The sequence below is a fragment of the Lethenteron reissneri genome, chromosome 54, assembly GCF_015708825.2.
Source record: "Lethenteron reissneri isolate LAM-NWPU_2019-01 chromosome 54, ASM1570882v1, whole genome shotgun sequence".
Classification (NCBI taxonomy): Eukaryota; Metazoa; Chordata; class Hyperoartia; order Petromyzontiformes; family Petromyzontidae; genus Lethenteron; species Lethenteron reissneri.
The window spans coordinates 11,744,777-11,766,638 of record NC_083832.1 but is presented as its reverse complement, the minus strand read 5'-3'; the positions used below and the strand labels follow the sequence as shown (position 1 = coordinate 11,766,638).

General features: G+C 55.7%; 1 protein-coding gene across 2 annotated transcripts in view; it reads right to left on the bottom strand.

Moving 5' to 3' along the window:
- PTPRG (protein tyrosine phosphatase receptor type G) overlaps positions 1-21,862 on the bottom strand; it is a 72,199-nt gene that overhangs the window by 43,289 nt on the left and 7,048 nt on the right. For both annotated transcript variants that reach the window (XM_061574062.1, XM_061574063.1), the window contains exon 2: positions 18,561-18,665. In XM_061574062.1, the coding sequence (XP_061430046.1) occupies positions 18,561-18,665 (105 nt within the window). The remainder of the gene's footprint in view (positions 1-18,560; positions 18,666-21,862) is intronic.

Sequence of the window (21,862 nt, the reverse complement as noted above, 5' to 3'; positions counted from 1 at the left end):
TCAGTAGCATCAGCGGAATCAGCAAGAGCATCAGCAGTGGAAAGAGCAGTATCATCAGTGGAAGCAACAATAGCAGCGCACTTAGCATCATCATCAGAAGCATCACCGTCATCAAGCAGCAGCATTAGCAACAGCATCTCTAGGAGCAGCAGCAGGAGCATAGACATCGTCGTCATCGTCAGCAGCATCTGCATCGGCATAAGCGGCATTAGAAGCATCAGCAGGATCTTCGCCGCCACCACCACCATCAGCAGCAGCGGCATCAGCATCATCATCAGCAGGCCGGCCGTGTGTGGTTGCGGTACCACCACATGCCGGCGTGGAGGGGTACCGCACGCAGCGATAACCCCGACAATTTGGAGGCCGCTGTCAGTGGCACTCTGCCGTCCCGATAACAAACGCCCAGCGCGGAATTAACCCATTCCTTTTTCTCCTCGCCTTGTCCACTCCATTAGGGCCCGCACGCACGTACGTGCCCGTTCCGTACGCACGTACATCTGTATGTACGTGTGTCTGTCCGTACGTGCGTGCGCCCGTGAGTTTATCTGTGCGGGTGTAGTGGGGAGTGGTGGTGTAGCGGTTAGCGCACTGCGATACAAACCGGGCGAACAGAGTTCAATTCCCACTCAACACCAGTGACGATTATCTGAACCAGTCCAAGGCCTCCCCTAGGTCTCAAATAAGTACCTGGTGCAGTGGCCTTCATAGGAACTACTCGCTAAAAGCACTTGCCCCAACAGTCTGTTAAAGGCCACATGTTGGAACTTTGTCTATGGTTTGTGTGTTGAGTGATGGTTGATATTGTATTGAGTGATGGTTGGTATTGTATATGGTATGTGTTCACGAATGTAAATTTTCACGTGTGTTTTATGTGGTCTTGTGTGTCTGAGTCTGTGCTTACGTGCCCTTTGTGTGAGTGTTTCAGTCTATATATTTACGTTAGTGTGTGTGCTTGTTGTATGTGTTGAGTGAAGGCTTGCAGTCTTGTGCATTTGTGTGCACGCTTTGTGTGCACGCTTGTATGTGTGTACATATGTGTGGAGCGGAGGCACAGTGGTTAGCGCACCACTCTACGAACCCGGCGACCCCAGTTCAAACCGGCCGCATCACCTGCTGTGAATGTTTTCCGAACCCGGCCGTGGGGCTCTCCTAGGTCGACTCAACCTTAAATGGGTGCCTACTGCAGTGTGTAACCATCAGCACTGGAGAGACAAAGGCGGCCGGGGCACGGTTCCAGGTACGGTTCCGGCCACACGAACCCCCTCGTAGGCGCGCTGAGCTGGCCTTCACCGCCGCTCGCGAACAGCACTTGCTGCAGGAGTGTGCAGGTTACAGGGGGGATTTTGTCTGTGTGCGTGCGTTGCACCGAGGGCTGAGTGACGGCGAGCGTTGCCTCCGATTGCTGCGTGGGAGCGCGCGGGGGGGGGGGGCTCCCTGATGCACGGTCGCGCGGCGCTGATTTACGCCGCACGAGCTGCCTCCCGCGGGAGGCGGTGGAGTGATGGCATCACCGCCTCCATGGGCAGCTGTTTATTTATTTATTTTACTTACCCCACCTCCCCCCACCACGCCCCCACCCCCCCGCTTCCCCCCACCCTCTGGCCCAAGCCCCCCACCGTTATCCCGATCGCTCAATCAGCGCCGCGTCGTCATGAGATGAAGGCGGCGGCGACCCGCCCTCCCGCGTTCGAGAACGGCTCGCAGAAGCAGACATGGCAGAGCTACCTCTGAGATCCCCGGGAGCGACCGCCCCTCCAGTGTGGACAAAAAGACGATTCCGAGAACGCGAGTTTGGCCTCGTGCGGTGGGAGGAGGAAACTGGAGAACCCGGAGAAGACCCAGCGTCCCGCTGCTGTAGCACGAGGGGGAGACACTCAGCACCGCCACCTCCTGGCCCACACCTCGCAGAGAGAGGTGAGCAGGCCTACAGCACCTGGAAAGCTCCGACGAGTCAAGCGTGCAAGCACTGACCAGGCCCAATTCCGCTTAGCTTCCCGCGATCTGACGCCATTGGGGAAGGGGCGCAAGCCACGAGGAGCGATGACGGCCGATATCTGTCCCGTGATCGCAACCCGCTCCTCCTCCCACAGGAAGCCAAATGCTAATTTTCCACATCGTCCAAACATCCCAAAGCAGGGCCCGGTCATGACAGTCTTGAGACTTTCCCGGCAGAGCGATTGGCATCGTCACCATCACTGCCATCATTGCCATCAGCGATGGTCTAACCGCCGCTCGGCAGCCTCATTGCGTCGCTCGTTACGGCGACCGTGTCGCCAGCGAGTGTGACATCAAGTTTCAGGTTGGTTTTGTTCCACCCGGTGAGACCTCAAGAGACCAAGACATGAGTCTCATTTGCAAGAAGAGTGACCTGGGGCATCAGGCTGCTGCCGGTAGGGGGCGATGATTGATGCTGATGCTGCTGATGCTGCTGCTGCACGTTTGGAATCCCAATTGAGTCTTTTGGCGTGTTTTTTTATTTAAAACTTTTGTAAAATCCGGGGGATAATCTTCAACATCCGCTGCGAATGAGGCGAACGGCGCGTAGCCAAATTGCACGGCGACAACCACGGCGGCTCCTGGGTTCGAACCGCAACCCCCGGAAACGGGGGGCAACGCAGGGGGGGGGGAAGGGGGTGGGGGCGAAAGCGCTACGGCTCCGCCACGGTTATGACTCACCGTGCGTTCGTGTTCATTCCCTTAATTCCCCCGACTCCAATCGTCAGAACGTAACTTGTGATGTCGTCGAGACGGCCTTCAGCAAGCCCCCAGCCCCGTGCCTGACATTTACAAAGAATGTTGGAGCTGCTCTATTAATTGAATTGCCAAGGGAGGTGCTAATTGATGCACACCCTCCCCCCAGTGCCCATTAGCCCTCAACGGGCGAGGTGAGTGTCGGGCTTGTCAGTGTTACAAGCGTGCAACTCTTCTCGATTATGGGCGACCCCTATTATCCGCGGGAGCTGTCGGGAAAGCGAAAACTCCTATTATCCTTACCCCCCTATTCATCCTAATATCTGCATTGGGGAATGGCTTCCCATGATCCGCTACATTTTTTAGGGATAAGAGGACTTCATCGCCAAATTCACCCCCTATTATCCACGACCTCTCACAGGGCGGGGCGAGGACCGGCGAGGTCGGGCGAGGTCGGGCGAGGAGGCCACATAGGCGAGGGATGCCCACCTGAGCGGCAGAGAGAGACGGAGGGAACGTGGACGGGAGAAACGCGCGGCGTCCCAAGGCAGGGGATTGGCCCAGTTCCGGCCGACTGCGTGGCGGGGAGATTAAACTGGCGTACAAACGATTCACGGCAAAAAAATGGGAACACGGGCAGAATTATCTGTGGGAGTTGAGATATTTCTGAAAACTGCCATTTCCGCTCCTCTCCCGTACTGCCCCCCCCCCCCGCCCTAGACCCCAGAATCCCGAGGGCTTTGTTCCGCCCGCAGCCAGCGTTTAGCGAAAGCTCGAGCGGCCAACGGCCAACAAAAAAAAATGCAGCACACAGCTGCTGCTGCTGCTGGAATGGAGACACGGGGGCTCAAGGCTCCCGCACCGCGGCCGCGTTCCCACACGCCGTGCCAAGCGCTGCCGCCACTGCTACTGCCGCCGGCACCACCGCCATGGGCGCACCGCAAACACAATCACCAATGCCGCCACCGTCGTCATCACTCGTACCACCATGACCACCAACACCACCACTGCCGCAACAACCACACCGCAAATACAACTGGAACAAAGCCTGCCACCATCACCGCCAACGTCTTCACTCACACCACCATCACCGTTGCCACCATCACTACCGACCGCCACCATCACCACCACCACAACCGTCACCTTCACTTCTACGACCACCACCACCGCTACCGCCTACACCGCCACCCAATTCCCTGGGGGCAGCCATCCATCAGAAGCCAGCCCGACCGCTCCAAGCCGGCAGTCACCACCACCCCACCCCCACCCCCCGCCGAACCAGCATTGTCCACCTTTTTCACGGCTCGCTAGCCAGGAGATTCACCGCCTGCGGTGAGCAGTGGGGAGACGAACGGGTCATTAAACCATGGCAGCGCCGGCGGAGGAGGCAGCGGCGGCGCACAGAGGGAAGGCTCGGCACACTCAAGAGGCGCACTGCATGAGGCACACGCATCGGCAAACACGCGGCGCGTACACACACACCGTGAAATATACACCAAAGACAACGATTCCCCCCCCCCATAGCCTCGACAGGCTGTGGGGGGGGGCGAGTGCTGTTAGCGTGTAGCACCTATGAAGGCCGGCACGGCACGGAGGGGGTGGGGTGGCCGGGACCACCACGTCCGGCCGCCTCGGTCTCCCCAGCGCTGTTTACACACTGCACGGGTACACATTTAAGGCTCAGTTCACCCAGGGGAGGCCCAGGACTGGTTCAGATATTCGCCGCTGATGTTGGCCGTTAGCATGAATCAAACACAGTTCGCCGAGTTTGTAGCGCAGTTGTGCTAACTGCTGCGCCACCATCACCGCACACACGCGCACATTCACCCATATACTGTCAGCACACAACGATAATATTCAGACCGCCAAATACACACCGGCAAACACTCGCCGCCAAATTCACACCGAAGAACGTGTGAGCGTGTGCATGCATGAGCGCGTGGTGTGTGTGTGTAAGGGTGTGCGTGCATTTGTGCGAGCGTGCGTGTGAGAGTGTGTAGGTGCTCGTTAACAGCACTTTCTCCAAAAGTCCGTTGAGGCTACATGGGGGATCTGGGTCTAGTGAGCGTCTGTGCCTGTGTATATTGCATATTCTCTTCCTCTTTAAGTAAAATAATAAATCACGGGAGAGGCCCCCCCACCTGCCGCCCCCCACAATCCCACTCAGCGGCTCGAGACGAGGCACCGGTGAGACTGCCGATGGCTCCCCCCTCCATCGCTCTCCCTCCTTCCTCTCTCCTGTCCCAGCTCTCTCCAATATCCCCTCTCCCTCTCGCAGATCTCCACTCTCTCCATCCCTCTCTTTGCACTCCCCACCCCTCCCCATTACTCCCTTTCTACCTCTCCCACCTCTCTCTCACCCCCCTCTTTGCTCGCTTTCCCTGCTCCTCTCCCCTCTCTCTGCTGCTCTCTCTCCACACTACTCTTCACTCTCTCTACGCTCTCCCCTCCTCTCACATATCCATCTCTCTGCTCTCTCTCCCCTCTCGCCCTCCTCTCTCCCCTCCCCCATCTCTCTCTGCTCGCTCTCCCTCCTCTGTCTCTACCATGCAGCAAGAGCTGGCGAGAGACAGGAAGCCCTGTGTCTATTAATACCATCCCAGAACCCCCCCTCACCGCCACACCCCACAGCCTCCACCCCACTCAGGAGCCCCCGAACATAAACAAAGTTCCGTGGGAGTCACTGCCAAGGGGATGTGCATCGCTGCCTCCCACACGGGGGACCCCTCGAGCCCCCCCCCCCACCCTGCCCTCACTGCTCACAGGGTGAGCGTGAGGGTGAGTGTGGGGGCAAGTGTTTTTGTTTGCAAGGGGTGAGTGTAAGGGTGAGTCTCCGGGTGTAGTTGGTAACTGTATGGATGAGTGTCGGTGTGAGTGTCGGCGTGAGTGTCTGAGTGTCGGCGATGTTGTAAGGATGAGTGGGTGTAGGTGTCCAGGAGTTGGAGGAGAGTGTGGGGATCAATGTTGGTGGGTACAGGGGTTTGTATCCTCCCAACCACACTCGCTCCACGGAACTCGCATCACGGGACCCGCATCACGGGACCCGCACTCACACCACGAGCCAGGATGAGTACCGTACGGGACGGGTAGCAAGTTAACCCAAACAGCAGACTCAAAAATTCAAATCGGCTACTTGTTTTGTGGTCGATATTCTGCATCTGGAAAGCTGGAAACCACGACAAGCCACACCCAGCCGGGCACGACGCAGCTGATGAAGCCGGCGATGTCACCGGCCATCACCACCCGTCCAGCGGCACACGTGCGGGCGCGGAACAGCCGAGAGACGTTCTCCAAACTCACCTCACCCCCCAACTGTCGTCACGCTATCCAATTCGTCGAGCGGAGGAAACAATGACTTGCGAGTTCGCATCACACTCAAGCTCCACAACGACCTCTTGACCCCGAGTCGTCTGGTCAAGACGTGTGAGCACATGCGACGGGGGTCGCGAGGGGGTGGAGGAGGTAGGGGATCCCTGGTTGGTGGTGGGGGGCTTGTTTGGTGGCGGGGGGCGAGCCGGCGGGCGGCGCCGTGATTGACGATCGCGCCGCATGCGATGTTTTGATTACAGGCAGCGAGGCCAGGAAGGGCAGCGTCTCGCACAGGAAGCGCGCGGGCAAATAAATAGAGAGGCGTTTAACAAAAACGAGCTGGGGGTTCCTTATCGCGGGCACGCCCCCCCCTCGCGTCCGCCTGTCCCGCCACCCCGGCGAGCAGGCGGTCACCACGATTAACCACGAGCGGACGTGCGCGCGTGCCTGCAGGGCCGAAACACAACCGCAGCCGCCAGTGAACGTGAACGCAGACATACCGACACGTATGCAAGTCCAAAGACAAAACACGTGAACGCCACACATGACGGTGACCCCACCACATGAACACACTCACGACGGTGACCCCCACCACATGAACACACGGACGACGGTGACCCCCACCACATGAACACACGGACGACGGTGACCCCCACCACATGAACACACACGAAGGTGACCCCAACTACACACCACCCTAACTATCACCACCACAACCATACACAATTATAACCATAGACACACACACCACCATAACCACAACCACATACTAGCCTAATTCTAACCCTAACCACACACAAACACACCACCTCTAACGAGACCCACACCACCCAAACGCTAACCACACACCACCCTAACTCGACACACACACCACCCTAACTAGACACACACACACACACACCACCCTAACTAGACACACACACCACCCTAACTAGACACACACACCACCCTAACTCGACACACACACCACCCTAACTAGACACACACACCACCCTAACTCGACACACACACACACCACCTCTAACGAGACCCACACCACCCTAACTAGACACACACACACACACCACCCTAACTCGACACACACACCACCCTAACTCGACACACACACACACACCACCCTAACCATAGCCACCCACTAGCCGAACCCTAACCCCTAGACAATGACACACGCATGACCCAAACCAGATGCATATCAAGTGAACCCAGATAGACACCTCCCTCGCCCTAACCACACCCACACACAGACTGTGAATCTAATTACTGAGCTGGACCAGGCCCCGGTTTGGCCCCACGGTCTACGGGTGACATCCTCAAGTGGTGCCCGCTAAGGGAAGTTGCTGGGTCACGCGCAGCACCCCCCGACACCGCCCCTCCAGCAATGACAGCCGCAATTCACAACGGAGTGGCGACGATGTCACCACAGCACTTCTGCCAGGCCAGGTGTACTTTGAATACACGCGAAGTGTCGAAGGCTCACTCCTGACAGGAGGTCACGGGACAGACCCAGTTCCCATGGGTGTTGCCTGACATGACTGGCACCACCAGTGCTCTCTGTTGTGCCAACTTGTTGCATTTTAGCAGCCCGGCACTCTGCTCATTGTTGCGAGCGTTGCTCCTCTATCCTCCATTATTGGAGAACGACTGCCTCCAACTGCCCAGTCGGGTTCTCCATAAAGGCCGATCTCGACACCTCTGGTACCAGTCTTCGGCAAGTCATCATCCTCCCGTACCGCATCAGTCCATCTCTTCTCCAGCTCGTGCCGTGTCCAAGCGGTGGCTGAGCATGCGGGCTATATGACCCAGTCAATACAGGGTCGCCTGCCAGAGGAGCTCACCGATGGGACTATGTCCAAAGCTCTCAAGGACCTATGAGCTCATCACACAAACCAGCCTGGTTAAAACCAGGACGGATCTTAGGCAGGCCAGCCTGAATGTTTAAAATTGGCGCATATATTCCTTTAAAGGGGTCCACGTGTTGCAGGCATAGTGAAGGGAGAGCATAACTGTGGCCGAGAAGACTCGGAGCTTCATATGGAGTGACAGGCAGCTGCCACAGAGTTGCGCTGACAATCCGATGGTCAGTGGGCAAATCAACTCCATCGTTGATCCTGGTGTTGTGGACATGGGCCCACATTCGCTGTTCCGTCACTATGTAATTCAGAAGATGTTCTTGCTTGGACTTGGCATGCATCCATGATGTTGGGACAGCATGTTGGTGATTACAAGACCATTTGGCTGCACATAAGTCTAGCAGCCTCCTCCTGCGGATGTTATTGATCTGATCTGGCCCGTGCCTTCCAATCACTCCAGCACAGGTGGCTGCGTCATGACCCACTTGGGCATTGAAGTCACCCAACAGGATGACTCTATCCAGAGGGGCCACGGCTGGTTAGTATCAGCCGTTCCCCCCAATGGCAACGCCGCTCACAGCACACCACAGCGTTAGTGACTGGCAACCATCGAGGAGATGGAATTACAGAATCTGAATATTTAGTTACATTGGAAGAATCCGATGAGCTATAAAGCTCTTTTTCATGCATGTTCTGTAGGGGCACGGGGTAAGAATGTTACAACAATACAAAAATACAATATGAGGTAAACAAATCACATGAAAAAAATATACAAATAAAACAATTTTTTTTATCTTACCAGGTAAAGCCCACTGAGGTATGAAGTTATTTTTCATAAGCGATCAGGCCACAAATTACGTCTCAACCCAGTAGCTTATCACACACACACAGCCCCCCCCCCCCCGCACGCACACAGTCACTCACTCACAGTTGTCCAAATTCACTTCTCATTTTAATTTCTCGCTAATTTTTTCCCCAAAGCGCTTTTACGGCGCAAGCTCGGCCATGAGGGAAATTAAACGGCGTCGCGGACAAAAAGGGATCAGCCCGCTCGGCATTATCTTAAAATTGTAAGATATCATCTGGGGCAAACACAGTCCCTCCTTTGTACAATTACGGCAGATTATTAACCCCACCGGGGAGCCAGAGAGGGGGAGGGCTGCGTGGAGCCCCCCCCCCCCCAAGCGGTGCCGCGCATTGTCACGTCTCAGGGTCACGATTCAATTAAAAACTCCCCTTTCTTTTCTTGTAATTCCACATCCGTTTATTCCTCCACCGGCGTGGACGACCCAGTGGAGTCCTCCACCCACGTGGAGGACTCGGTCGCTTCCACAGAGTCCTCCACCGAATCCTCCACGTGGGTGGAGGGCTGTTCTCAGCCACAACAACGCACTCACTCGCCCTCTCACACACTCACCCGCCCTTTCACTCGCTCACCCTCTCATACACTCACTCATTCACTCACCAACTCACTCACCACACTGCAGGTCACACCGCTTCTCTTTATGCTTCTTCCCTCGCACGGCTCCACTTAAAAATTCCCTCCTCCCATCATCATCATTATCGTTTCTTTTTACCAAGTTTTTACAATAAATAATCTTGCCCAATTCGTTGCACCTCGACTACAAAACACAGACCCTGGGGAGCCCAACTGTGGACTCCCCAAGCTCACGGTAAGGACAGCAGGAAAAACAATTGGCATGGCGGGGAGATCTTGTCAGAGAGGCAAGGACGTTATCGCTAGCCAGCTACTGCTACACGCTCACGGCAGCAGGAGATGGCGCATCTGCCGGGTCATCAAGCTGCCGTCGCCACTGTTCCTGCCGTCACTGCTGCCACCATCACCGCCACCACAGCCGCCACCGCCACCAACGCCACCACCACAATCACCCGCCGCCGATATCACCATCACCATCGCTGCCGCCACCAGAGCCATCACCCCCACCACCGTCACGACCGCCATCATCACAACTGTCACAGCCACCGCTGCTGGGACTCACACCAAAGCTGGCAAAATCGGTCACCGTTTACAGCTCCGACAAAACTATCGTACATGCTTTCTTCCGATAAAGGCTCAGGACGCATTATTATATTATTTTTTCTTCAAGACTTCCTCCTTCCCTCCGCTTTCTCTCTCTCGGCAGCTGCTGCTGAGCTCCACGCTCCACCGCCCAGGAATATCAAACCATTCATTGTGTGAGCTCTCTTGCCTCGCGCATGAGCGAAAAGTGCAAGCTTTAAGAATAACGAGTTTTGACAAATATCTCGAAATGTGTCGACGGCTAGCATCAATACGGCGGCGGTGACGGATGCTCGTATCGGCACAGCGAGGACGAAACTTCTTTCCTGCGACGTTTTAACCCGCGCGGAGGCTCCCGAGTGGCCGAACTACGCAGTCTGTCCGAGGCATTTTCCAGTTGTTCCACGGAGTTTCATCGGGGAACCGACCGGCACGTGCAGCACAACCGTGAAAGCCCCGCGCAGTCAAGCAACACACAAAAACACAGTCGGCAGAACGCCGAGACTCACAGCTCTTAACGCGAACAACCACAAACCAAACCCGCGCTAACCTGGACAGACACCTGACCCCTCGACCTGGACTCAATCGTCATTATCCAGTCCAAATTTGCCAAATGTGAAAGATCACACAATTGGAATGATGAATTAAACAGATCGATTAGCACCCCCCCCCCCCCCCAACTACTACCGCGACAACTTGCACAGGGTCGTTCTGGCGAACAGAGTCACGGGACTCGATGAGTCTTTCCTGGGTCCACGAGTGCAGCAACGGCAACGACAATGATAATTGTCCAGTGCTGGCTTGCCACCGTCGCCGTCCGTCACGCTCCTGCGATGCCCCAAGCCCACGTTGCTGGGCCACGTGACATTCTCAAGGCCACGGGCTTTTTGTTCTGCTCCGGTTTATCGACTTGGAGCTCGTGGCGGCCTGGCAGCAAGAGGCTATTGTGCGCAGCGGCTCTCTTTCCCTAATTCCTTTCCCGCCGGTTGTTGTAATGACCACGCATCGTCAGCAAATCGGTGGAGCGTCTCCCCGTGTGTAAATGCTATCGATACGCTCCATGGATTTTTGTTCATTGTCTGGACCCACGGCTACCTGCACAGCGGAGCTGGCCCCAGAGATGGATGCAAAGCCCACGGCCAAGAGCTCCAGGCACACCACATCCAGTGGACCTCTTGCTGTGGCCGAGGCTACTGCTGGTCAGATGCCACTTATTCGGTGGGGAGATGTTAACTACCTCGCCTGGTCTACAGGAGGTCGTGGGTTTGATCCCAATTCTGACGCCTGCTGCTGTATATTTGGAGTGTGCGTGTCTCTCTCCCCGTGGTCGCATGGATTTTTCTCCGGGACCTCCGGTTTTTCCCTCCACATTTAGAATCAACGTCACGCATTTAGAGTATTTGGCTGCTATAAATTTCCACATGATAAGCCACTTCGTTGAGCTGTCATTTGTGGCCAGGTTGCTTCTTAAAAAGAGCTCGGTGGGGCTTCCCTGAGAAAATAAAAATCGTTTCTAGTTGAGTTTTAGTTTATTCCTAACTCCCAAGATCCCGAAAAATAGATCTGCTCCCAGCACACCACATCCACCATGGCTGTGGCTACTAGTCACGTGCCACAAACTCGAGGCTACCAGCGACCCACACCATATTTATGATCCCATCAAACTATGTACGGGTCTCTAAGAGAGTCGCTGAGCATGGTTATAGTAGACACAGAGAGGCGGTCGGTGCAAGGCAGAGGAAGGTCCCAAGCCTGGACTCCACCCACGGTCGGCTATGTACGGTGCGGAAGAAGTTCAACGTACATACGTACGCACACGCACCTCTACCCACTCACACGCACACCCTACACAGCTAACACACCGTCACCCCCTACGGGTGACACTAATTCGGCTCCCTGTCGAACCACGACATTGACCCTCACCGAACGCCAACAACCTCGAACCGCGACTCCGGCTCGATGACCTTGCCCTCACCCGACCGCTCGACCTAGCGCGAGCACCCAGGGACGTGGCATAATTAACGAGCGGCGGGCGGGGAGATGTATTTCGGCGGCGGAGGCGGCGTGGCGCAGAGAGGGACGGGAGCGATAAATCAGTGCAGATGCCAGCCAGCAGCGCCTCCCGCTCGGCTCATTAATATTTACCCCGTATGAATATTAAAGGGTTTCAGGTTAAACAGTGACATGATGAGGGCCGGCACGGTGAGGTTCCCTCCGCTTTAATGAGGATGAAGAAAAGGGGGAGGGAGGGGGGAGGAGCTTCGTGGGTGGGGGCCGCAATGGTGGCGGCACTGTCCCCCCCCCGTCACCCCAGCACCATCATTGTCATCAGCCATGGTCTATCCGCTGCTAGATAAAGGTATCCCCAAGACTCAGGCTTTATTATCTCAGCTGGGGCGGCCGCATAGAGCTAAGAAGCTCTGTTACAAGGATGACCACAGCCCTGTACCGTCGTTGGCAGTTAATGTGCCTTGCAGTTAGAGTTACATATAGATCCACGTATTTACATAGGGATACACGTATTTACATGGAGATCCATGAAGTTACACAGAGATACACAAACAGTTACAGAGAGATCCATGAAGTTACATAGTGATACACAACGAGTTACAGAGAGATACACAACGAGTTACAGAGAGATACACAAAGAGTAACAGAGATCCACGTATTTCCATGGAGGGACACTCTGCCAGAGGGGCGCTCTTAGTGTGAATGTTTATCGATGTGGACGCTTCGCGTGAGGATAGCTCTGGGAGGGGGACACTCCGCGAGGGGGACGCTCCGCGAGGGGGACGCTCCGCGAGGGGGACGCTCCGCGAGGGGAACGCTCCGGCGAGGGGGACGCTCCGCGAGGGGGACGCTTCGCGAGGGGGACGCTCCGCGAGGGGGACGCTCCGCGAGGGGGACGCTCCGCGAGGAGGCTCTGTGGCTAAGCTCACACTGCCGTGCAAAACCCTCAGGTGCTGAGGATTATTACGAATACCACCTCTCACGTAACTATCAATAATACCTCCTCTCAACACATATTGTTACAGATACCTCCTCTCAAAACAATACAATACCCCTCACACTGCTATAGACACATGCTCAAAACGCATTACAATGCCTCTCTCATAGCGTTACAAATACCTCCTCTCAAAACGTTCCAATGTCCCTCTCATTGTTACAAATACCTCCTCTCAAAACATTACAATGCCCCTCGCATTATTACAAATAATGGCTCTCATGGGCGAGCCGTGAATTATTGATTGTGCCGTCACACGGGGCGCACGGGGGGGAGCGTGCAGGGCGGACGGGTGGTGAGCGTGAGAGAGGCCGAGAGATCGGGGGCGAGTGCGTGACATCATTTTTTCAAATATTTATTTTCCACGTTTCCCCAGTTTTATCCCGATTGCGATGTCAGCGTCTCATCTCAGGACGAAGAATCTATTGGGATCTCTCGCAGCGAGCGGTTTAACCCACCTTGCCAAAAAACGGCCCACAGAAGTGGAAATCACAGAGCTACCTCTGAGATCCCTGGGCGGTGGCGGCGATGCTGCGCTGCACATGGCTGGCTCTGGTCCAGCGCTGTCGTGGAGACAGCGGCGAGGTTTGGTGGATGGCCTCACTATTACTGTGAAGCTCCCTCCCCGTAGGCGTCCGGGTGCCCTTACCCTGGCTCGCCAGAAATCAGTACAGCAAAGTGAGGACTAATATCGATCTGTTCCACACTCCCTTCCTGTGGGCGCCGATGAGGATGCGTACCCTGGATCGCTAGGAGAGGGCGGGCGGTACGGAAAAGTACGGAATACCATCTATCCGTTCTGTACGGGATAGAGTGTTGGCCCCTCGGACCTGTGGGTTTTGTCCAGGTGCTCTAGTTTCCTCCACACGTGTATAATGAACACTCAATAATTGGCTGAAAACATCTTAATGTATCGAGGACTGCAGAGCTTGGGCAACTGTTGGTAGCGCCGGCTCACCGCCCTACTGCTGCCTTCCGGTTCGTGATTGTGAGACGCGTTCTGCACGAAGGCCGCCACCGCTGTACGCAACTAAACACGACCATTATTATCGCGAATATTGTCCCTTCAAGTGACCTTCAATCCACACAACATGGAAGCAGCACTTTCCCGCCCACTCTGCATACAAAAGTTATGTTTGCGTGGCTTGACAGACCAACTGATATTTTTAATTCTCCGAGATGGATTCTAGCCACACCTAAGGGCGGACACCCGTACAAAGCGGGCGGTATAGTAGGGCCCAACGACAGCTGCCGCTGGCGCCGCACGGGGAGGGAGGGGGGCCGCTACTGCTGCCCCGAGGCCTCAATCACGCACGCAGACGGCGAGCGCCATCTTTATTCATCTCCACGCCTTAACGAGCCGACCCGCCATGCGCGCATCATCGTCGCTAATTGGGAGCGAGGCTCGGCGTCGTGGCTACGAGCCGTGGTTTTACGAGCGCCGATGTCTTAATTAAGCTCCACGCGCCGTAATTAATTTCTCCAGCCATTATCGCCAAGTTGGTTGGCGCGGGAGACGTGGGGAAGGGGTGCGCGGGGCAGAGAAAGCCGCCGGAAAAGGCTTAGGGCGAATGCAAAGTCAAGGCACGCTCGATTCCTCACACACACAAACACACACTCTCCATCACACACACACACCCTCCATCACAGACGCACACACACACACTCCATCACACACATAAACACACACCCTCCCCATCCCTCATACACACACCCTCCATCCCTCACACACACACTCTCCATTACACACACACACCCTCACACACACACACTCAGACTCATCCCGCACTTTCCCCGGACCCGGTCTGTATTTTCATGAATTTGCCATTTTAGTTGCCACTCTAACAGTTTGAATGACGGTGGCTGGCGGCCGGGCCCGAGGGCCGATAACGTGCGATGCTCAGCCCCATTTGGCTTCTTCGTTTACCTCCCAGGGCCACGCGACAAAGCTCCGCATGTAGCCTACACCGACTGTTGGAGCCGCAAGTGCTGTTAGCAAGCACCCATGAAGTCCGGCACGGCGCACGTATGAGGGAATAGGTGGGCATCACCACGCATGGCCACCTTTGCCTCCCCAATAACCAATGTTGACACCCCCAAAGTTTCTTTTTCAAGGCTGAGTCAACCTATGCCAGTCCCATGCCCAGTTCAGATAATCAGCACCAATTTCAGCCATTGGTGGGGCGGGGATCAAAATGAAGTTGCCGGGTTCGTAGCGCAGAGGAATAACCACTGCGCCAACGCTCCCCGCAGCCAACACACAGACACACACGTGCGCCTGCGGCATCACCTTATCAGCAATCGGCAAAGGTGCGGAGGTGGTGGGAGTAGGAGGGGAGGGAGGAGTATGAGGGAGCAAGATGGTGGGGGCAGACAGACCCTGGAGCGCAGGAAGAGGGAGGAAGGTGGGGAGCACAAATAAGATAAGAGTCAGATAGAGTAATACTGAACGGAGAGTTGAGGCGAGAGAGTGAAACGAGGAGGGAGAGGGGGGGGCAGAGGCGAAAGTGGAGGGAACAGACAGATAGGTGCAAGTGATGAGTGAGGGAGAGAGGGGGAGGTGGTGAGAAGCAGGGAGGGCGGTGTGCTCGGAGGTGGAGAGTGCGGGAGACGAGTGAGGGGTGGTGAGGAGGGACGTGGGTCCTGCCGGAGTGCTTCTCAACCCCCCTTGCACCTCCAGCCACCAGGTGTCCCGCGAGAGATAGCACATGGAGGAGGAGGCTAGGGTTCGTGGATCACGCAGAGATTTGTGACACTCCCAACCCCACTCGGGGCCAGGGTTCTTCGGTTTCCTCTCACGCCAAGCCAGGCAGCCTCTCTCGAAAAACGAACCGGAAAAACATCGCCCGTGCAGGACCCTCCTGAAAACGTGTCTTGAAGACTCATCATTGAGGCTTCTGGTCTGGATGCGTTAACGACGGTATTACCGCGCTAACGTACAACATCGCCCGTCCGACCTGCTGGGGGACTGCGGGCACAGGCGGTGATGTCAAGGGTGGGGAAACAGAACAACGTAGAGAGAGAATCATTGTTGCACCATCGCACACAGGTAGGTAACACTGGACCAAAATCACAGAGAGGAGGAAAAAAAAACTGCTTCGCCTGTGCTTTGCAAGTCAGCGGATGTGCACAAAACTAAACATGCACGTTAATTAGTGTGCGTGGAGAGATCACACTTGTGAACGTCTACAGGAAATGACAATGACGCACAAAACACCACACGGCAGAGCCGTGAGCAGGGCGTCGACCCGTCGCGGCGGCCACGTGACGACGGTGGGACGCGACGACGGTGCACACCGGGCTGGATGAGGGCTATGGGGAGGCTCATAGGGGGGAAGGGCCTAAGTAAGAATCGAAATTTTTATTCACCAATTCCGGAATCAGTCACGTAATCTGGAATCGGTCACCGGTTCTAGAAGTCAGGATCCGGTAACCGATTCCGGAATAGGACACCGGTAACCGATTACAATAATGAACGCAACCCGTTTAACACATTTAGCCCCACTGTTTCAGCTCCCGCGCCGAGAGACGGACTCGAACCGGCACCCTCCGCAGTGCAAGCCCCGAGCGACGGTAATCAACGCACCCGACAATTGCCATTCGTGCAGCAAACTGGTAACCGTATTTACCGTTTTGTTTTCGTGCAGTTACCGGTTATACAGACGTATGATAGAGTAACGGCGTGGGTGGGAGCTACGCCTGCACCCAGTGACCCCCACCACTCCCCTCACCCCCCCCCTTCCACCCCCTCCGCCGCAGTTTAATCCGTTGCTGCCGGGAGCGACAAGACGGACCTCGGCACGGCGAGCGGCGCACCGCCATTCATCACGTCGCCGCCACCACGTGCCACGCGGCACAAAAGGAAAAGATCCCCCGAGTAGCCCACGCATGCCGGTGGGGCAATTGCTCTGGGCGAGTACCGATGACAGCCGGCACGGCGCGGGAGCGGGTGGTGAGCAGTGCACCAGGTGCTCATTTATATCTGAGCCGACCTAGGCGAGGCCCAGGATCGGTTCAGACATTCGTCACTGGTGTCGGCCGTGAGCGGGAATCGAACTCGGGGCACCAGGTTCTTAGCGCAGTGCGTTAACAACTCCGTGTGTGACACGCACACACGGCATACACAGGGGCAGTGATGGGACAACTGCCGTTCACCACTAAGTTGCGGTGACATCACCACGGCGCTTGTGCCAGGTTCGGTGCAATTTGACGCCACGTGCAGTGTCGAAGGCTCACTGCTGTCACGTGACGGGACAGACCCAGGTTCCAAAGTTTGACTGCCTGAGATGACTGACAGATGCACCAACTGTGCTCCCTACTGTGACAATTTTCTTCGTTTTACCTGTCCTGTGCTAAGACAAAGATCCCCCAGTATAGCCTTAACAGACTGTTGGGGCAAGTGTTGCTCATGAGCATCTATGAAGGCCGGAACGGCACATGAAGGGCGTGGGTGGACAGCACTACCCCGGCCACCTTTGTATCCCCAGTGGCGATGGTTACACATCGCACTCGGTACTCAATTGAGGCTGAGTCGACCTAGGGGAGGCCCAGGACCGGTTCAGATAATCGTCACTGGTGTTGGCTGTGAGTGGGAATGGAACTCGGGTCGCTGGATTCGTAGCGCAGCGCGCTAACCGCTTCAGACCCGCTCGCCACACACACCGCCCGCTCCCTCGCCTACACCACCCTCACCGCTCTCACTGCCACCACCACCCTCACCACCGTAGCACGAGGTGGTGGCTCCCGCTCCGCGGATCAGCTTGATAACGATCGGCAAACACAGACCCTAATTGGTGTCGTGTCAGCGCTTCTTCACGGTCTGCAAAGAGGCGGCACGGAAGGTGGGGGGGGGGCAGTGGGGGGGGGCAGTGGGGGGGGGCGGTGGCGGCGGTGGCGGCAGCAGCTTCCGCTCGAGAGACGTGGGATGCAGTCGCCCCTCACGAGACTTGTCCAAGGTCCGCGTGCGGGCCCCACACCACAACATGTCCGCTGAGGACCCCCAGTCACTCGCCAGGCCCCGCTATGGGCCTCCCACACCCACCACGTTCACTGAGGGCCCCCACATATCCAGCTAGTGATCGGCCGGCTAGTTGGTGATCTTTACGGTGAGGACACGAGCAATCGGCCCTGCTGGTGGTGAGCATTACGGTGAGGACACGAGCAATCGGCCTGCTAGTGGTGAGCATTACGGTAGGGACACTTGCGATTGGCCGGCTGACACTCTCCACCTCTAATCTGCTCGCCCATCGCCACACGCAACGTTTTCAGTTTCCGTGCGGTGTCCCCCGCGCCGCTCGCGCCTCTCCGCACGCACGACAACAATTGCCGTTTGCCACTAAATGGCGGTGACATCGCGAGGCTAGGTGCACCTTGAGGCCACGTGAAGTGCCAAAGGTTCGCCGACACATGCACGCATACACGGGCACACAAAGAAAAGACAAAATTCCCCCGTGTAGCCTTAACAGACTATTGGGACAAGTGTTGTTAGCGAGTAGCACGCACGCACGCACACACAGACGGGCATGTGTGCCCTCCGCCAAGCTGAGCGCTTCACTTCCATTCCCAGCGGCGTTTCTGATCGACGTCAAACTTAATTGCGTGCTGCCTGGTGCGTGGGTCCAGTGGGGGGGGGGGGCGGGGGACAATGGGTTCACGTGAGAAAGGGGGGCAGGGGGGAGTGCCTCACCGGAGTAGGACCAGTAGGCCCCGACGTCGCCGGCACCGTTCAAGGGAGGCGCCTCGCTGCCGTACTCCCCCGTGCTGCTGTGCAGGCAGCTACGCGCGTCGCTCCCTGCGGCGCACACGCGCGGTCACAAACAAACACTCGTCAGCACGAGAGAGACAAAGATCCCCCAATGAGGTGCCATCGCCGCCGCACCTCGTCGCGACCGCCGCCGCACCTCGCCGCGACCGCTGCGTTTGCACCCTCCCTGCCAGATGCCACAGCTGCTGCACAGCACAGGGGAAGCACGGCTACCTCCAAGCTCTACCCTGACAGTCTCTCTGCACCATCTGGCATTAGATAGACTCTACAGAAACCTACAGAGTCGTACAGGGCCCTATAGACTCACACAGAGATCCATAAAATCAAACAGAGACCCATAAACTGACAACAGAGAGCCTACAAACTGAAAGAGAGACACGCGACACATGAGACACGTACCCACATGCACAACACCCACATACTGGCGTAAGCACACACGCAGACAGCACAAGCCATCACTCCACACATAACACGCTCGCGACAAAGACCCCCTGTATGGCCTTGAACAGACTGTTCGGGCAAATTCTGTTGGCCAACACCTATGAAGGCTGGAATGGCACAGGAGGGGGTGGGTGGCCAAGACTGGGTGAAATATGTGCCACTATTATGGGTCATGAGGACAAATTGAACTCAGATCATCAGAGTTCATGGTGCAGTGTGCTAACGACTGTACCACCACTCACCACACACACACAAGCTCAAAAGTACAAAAGTAAAAAAATCATCACGGTGATTAGCCGCTCAAATTATCGAGGCACTGGTGAAGCATCTCCTGTTACAACCCTGCACAGCTCGTAGTGGAAAATCCACATTCCTATGGCAAGGGTTAGTCCAACCGTAGGACATAAATACACACCACAAAGTATTCATGTAAGGCTGAGTCGCTCCAGTTGAGTTATTCGCCACTGATAATTGCCGTGGCCGGGAACAGAACTAATGTGGCTGGGTTCATAACCTCGTGCGCCAAGCACTGCACCGCCACTCCACCAACACATCCCCAATCGAGGCTTTACCACGCCCTGCTGTATTAATGATGTTTACACTCATTTCAGGCCAAGTCAACCTAAGGGAGTCCAGGGTCCGTTTCCGAAATCACTCGCAGCTGATATTACAGCCACGGCCAGCAAACGGGTTTCCGGGTTCACAGTGCAACGCACTATCATCCACCAGCAAGCCACCGCCTCCCACACAGACTAAAAGACAAAGCTTCCCCGTAAACCATTTTAAGTATGTTGGGCCAAGTGCTGTTATCGAGCACGTATGAAGTCTGACAGGGAGGTGGGTTGACAGTAATGCGCCCGGCCACCTTTGTCTCCCCAGTGTTCACACACCATGCGCTCATTTAACGCTGGGTCAGCACATGCACACACAGGTATACAATACTGTACACATACAAATATCGCATTTAAATATGTAGACGCACACACACATATGCAGACATACACTCAAATAAAACAAAGAACAATTGCCAATTAGCCAAAAAGACAGCTTGGGTCAAGTACTGTTAGTGAGCACCTTTTATACCAGGCATGGCTACAAGAGCAGCTGCACCACCAGCAACACCAGCACCAAAGATCCCCCGTGTAGCCTTAACAGACTGTTGGGGCAAGTGCTGTTAGCGAGCACCTATGAAGGCCAGCACGGCACACGAGGGGGTGGGTGGCAAGCACCACGCCCGGCCGCCTTCGTCTCCCCAGTGGCGATATTTACATACCGCACCAGGTACTCATTTGAGACTGAGTCGACCTAGGGGAAGCCCAGGACCGGTTAAGCAACACCACCACCAGCAGCACCACCAGCACCACCGACAGCTGCAGCAGCCCCTCAGCTCAGGCGTGTGGCGGTGCGCGAACGAGAGATCAAAACCAAGGTCAGCCCTGCACCGCTGCTGCCACTCTACATAGGTCTCATCTCCACGGCAACTCTCCTGCATATTTTACCTGCCCCACTTGCCTCTTGTCACGCAGACGTGCGGCGGGGGGGGGGGGGGCGCTCCAACAGCAGCGGCGGCGACGACGACGAAGCGCCGGACTGACTCGGCAGCGCCTCGCCGTCTAGTCCCAAGGCCCACACCCGCGAGGGTCCTGCGCCGAGACGTTTGGCACGCGCGCCCCCTTTGCCCGTCCGCTGCCGGGTGAGGGCCCCCCCCCACCGCACAGCGCGCGCATGGGTCGTCGTTTAGGGGTAACCTAACCGTACTTCACCGCGCTCGACGCTGCCGTGGTATTTGGCGACGGCGCTGCTGCTGCGTTGGCAGCCATGCACAAGCACGGGAAGCACTGGTAACGCTCGGCACTTCTAGATTTGAAGCTTTCGTGACTGCAAGGATTCATATTCTTAGGTTTTTTCGGAAAAGTCACGTAGGTAAAAAAATTTAAATTAATAAAAGTAAAATTAAAAAAATTAAAAAATCACGACGTTTCGGAGGCAACACAAGCTTCCGTCTTCAGGTGGAACCGTCACAGCACGATAGCTGTATCTCACTTGATACAGCTATAGCTGTAGCTATAGCTGTATCTCACTTGATACAGCTATAGCTGTATCTCACTTGATACAGCTAAGACGGAAGCTTGTGTTGCCTCCAAAACGTCGTGATTTTTTATTTTATTTTTATTTTTATTAATTTTAATTTTTTTACCTACGTGACTTTACCGAAAAAACCTAAGAATATAACGCTCGGCATGTTCGTCAATAACCTCACCGCGCGTGTGTGGTCTGAGAAGGAAAAAATATACAGCAGCCGTCGTGTCGTGCAACGGCCCTAATTCTTCATAGCACTGTGAGCTTCACCTGGTAAATAATAAAAGTTTAGTTTTAGTTTTGTTGGCAAACGTGCCGAGTCTTTTGGCGAGCGCAGGGTTGCTGGTAAAGGCGGGATGAGCGTCGACGCAGGAGCATCGAACCGCAGTACAGTACAACAATGGGTGTCGCTGCGCTGTCCAGCACACACAGCCCAGATTCGTTATGGATTCACACACACAATGTTAATTTAATCGTTAAAGTGAATTGCCAATTACACCCTTACTCTCCTGACATTAGGGGTTTAATGAATTCTCGCCCCCCTCCCAATGCGATGAATCGTCAGAGAACACAGTTCCTCAGGAATCTCTTCTGAATGGTAGCGCCTCTCGTGGTTGCAGGGTAAAGTGAAAACCCCTGTTACTACGTGCCAAGATGAATTATTTTGTACGGCGCTTTGGCAATAAACTCCCAGAGCCACCACC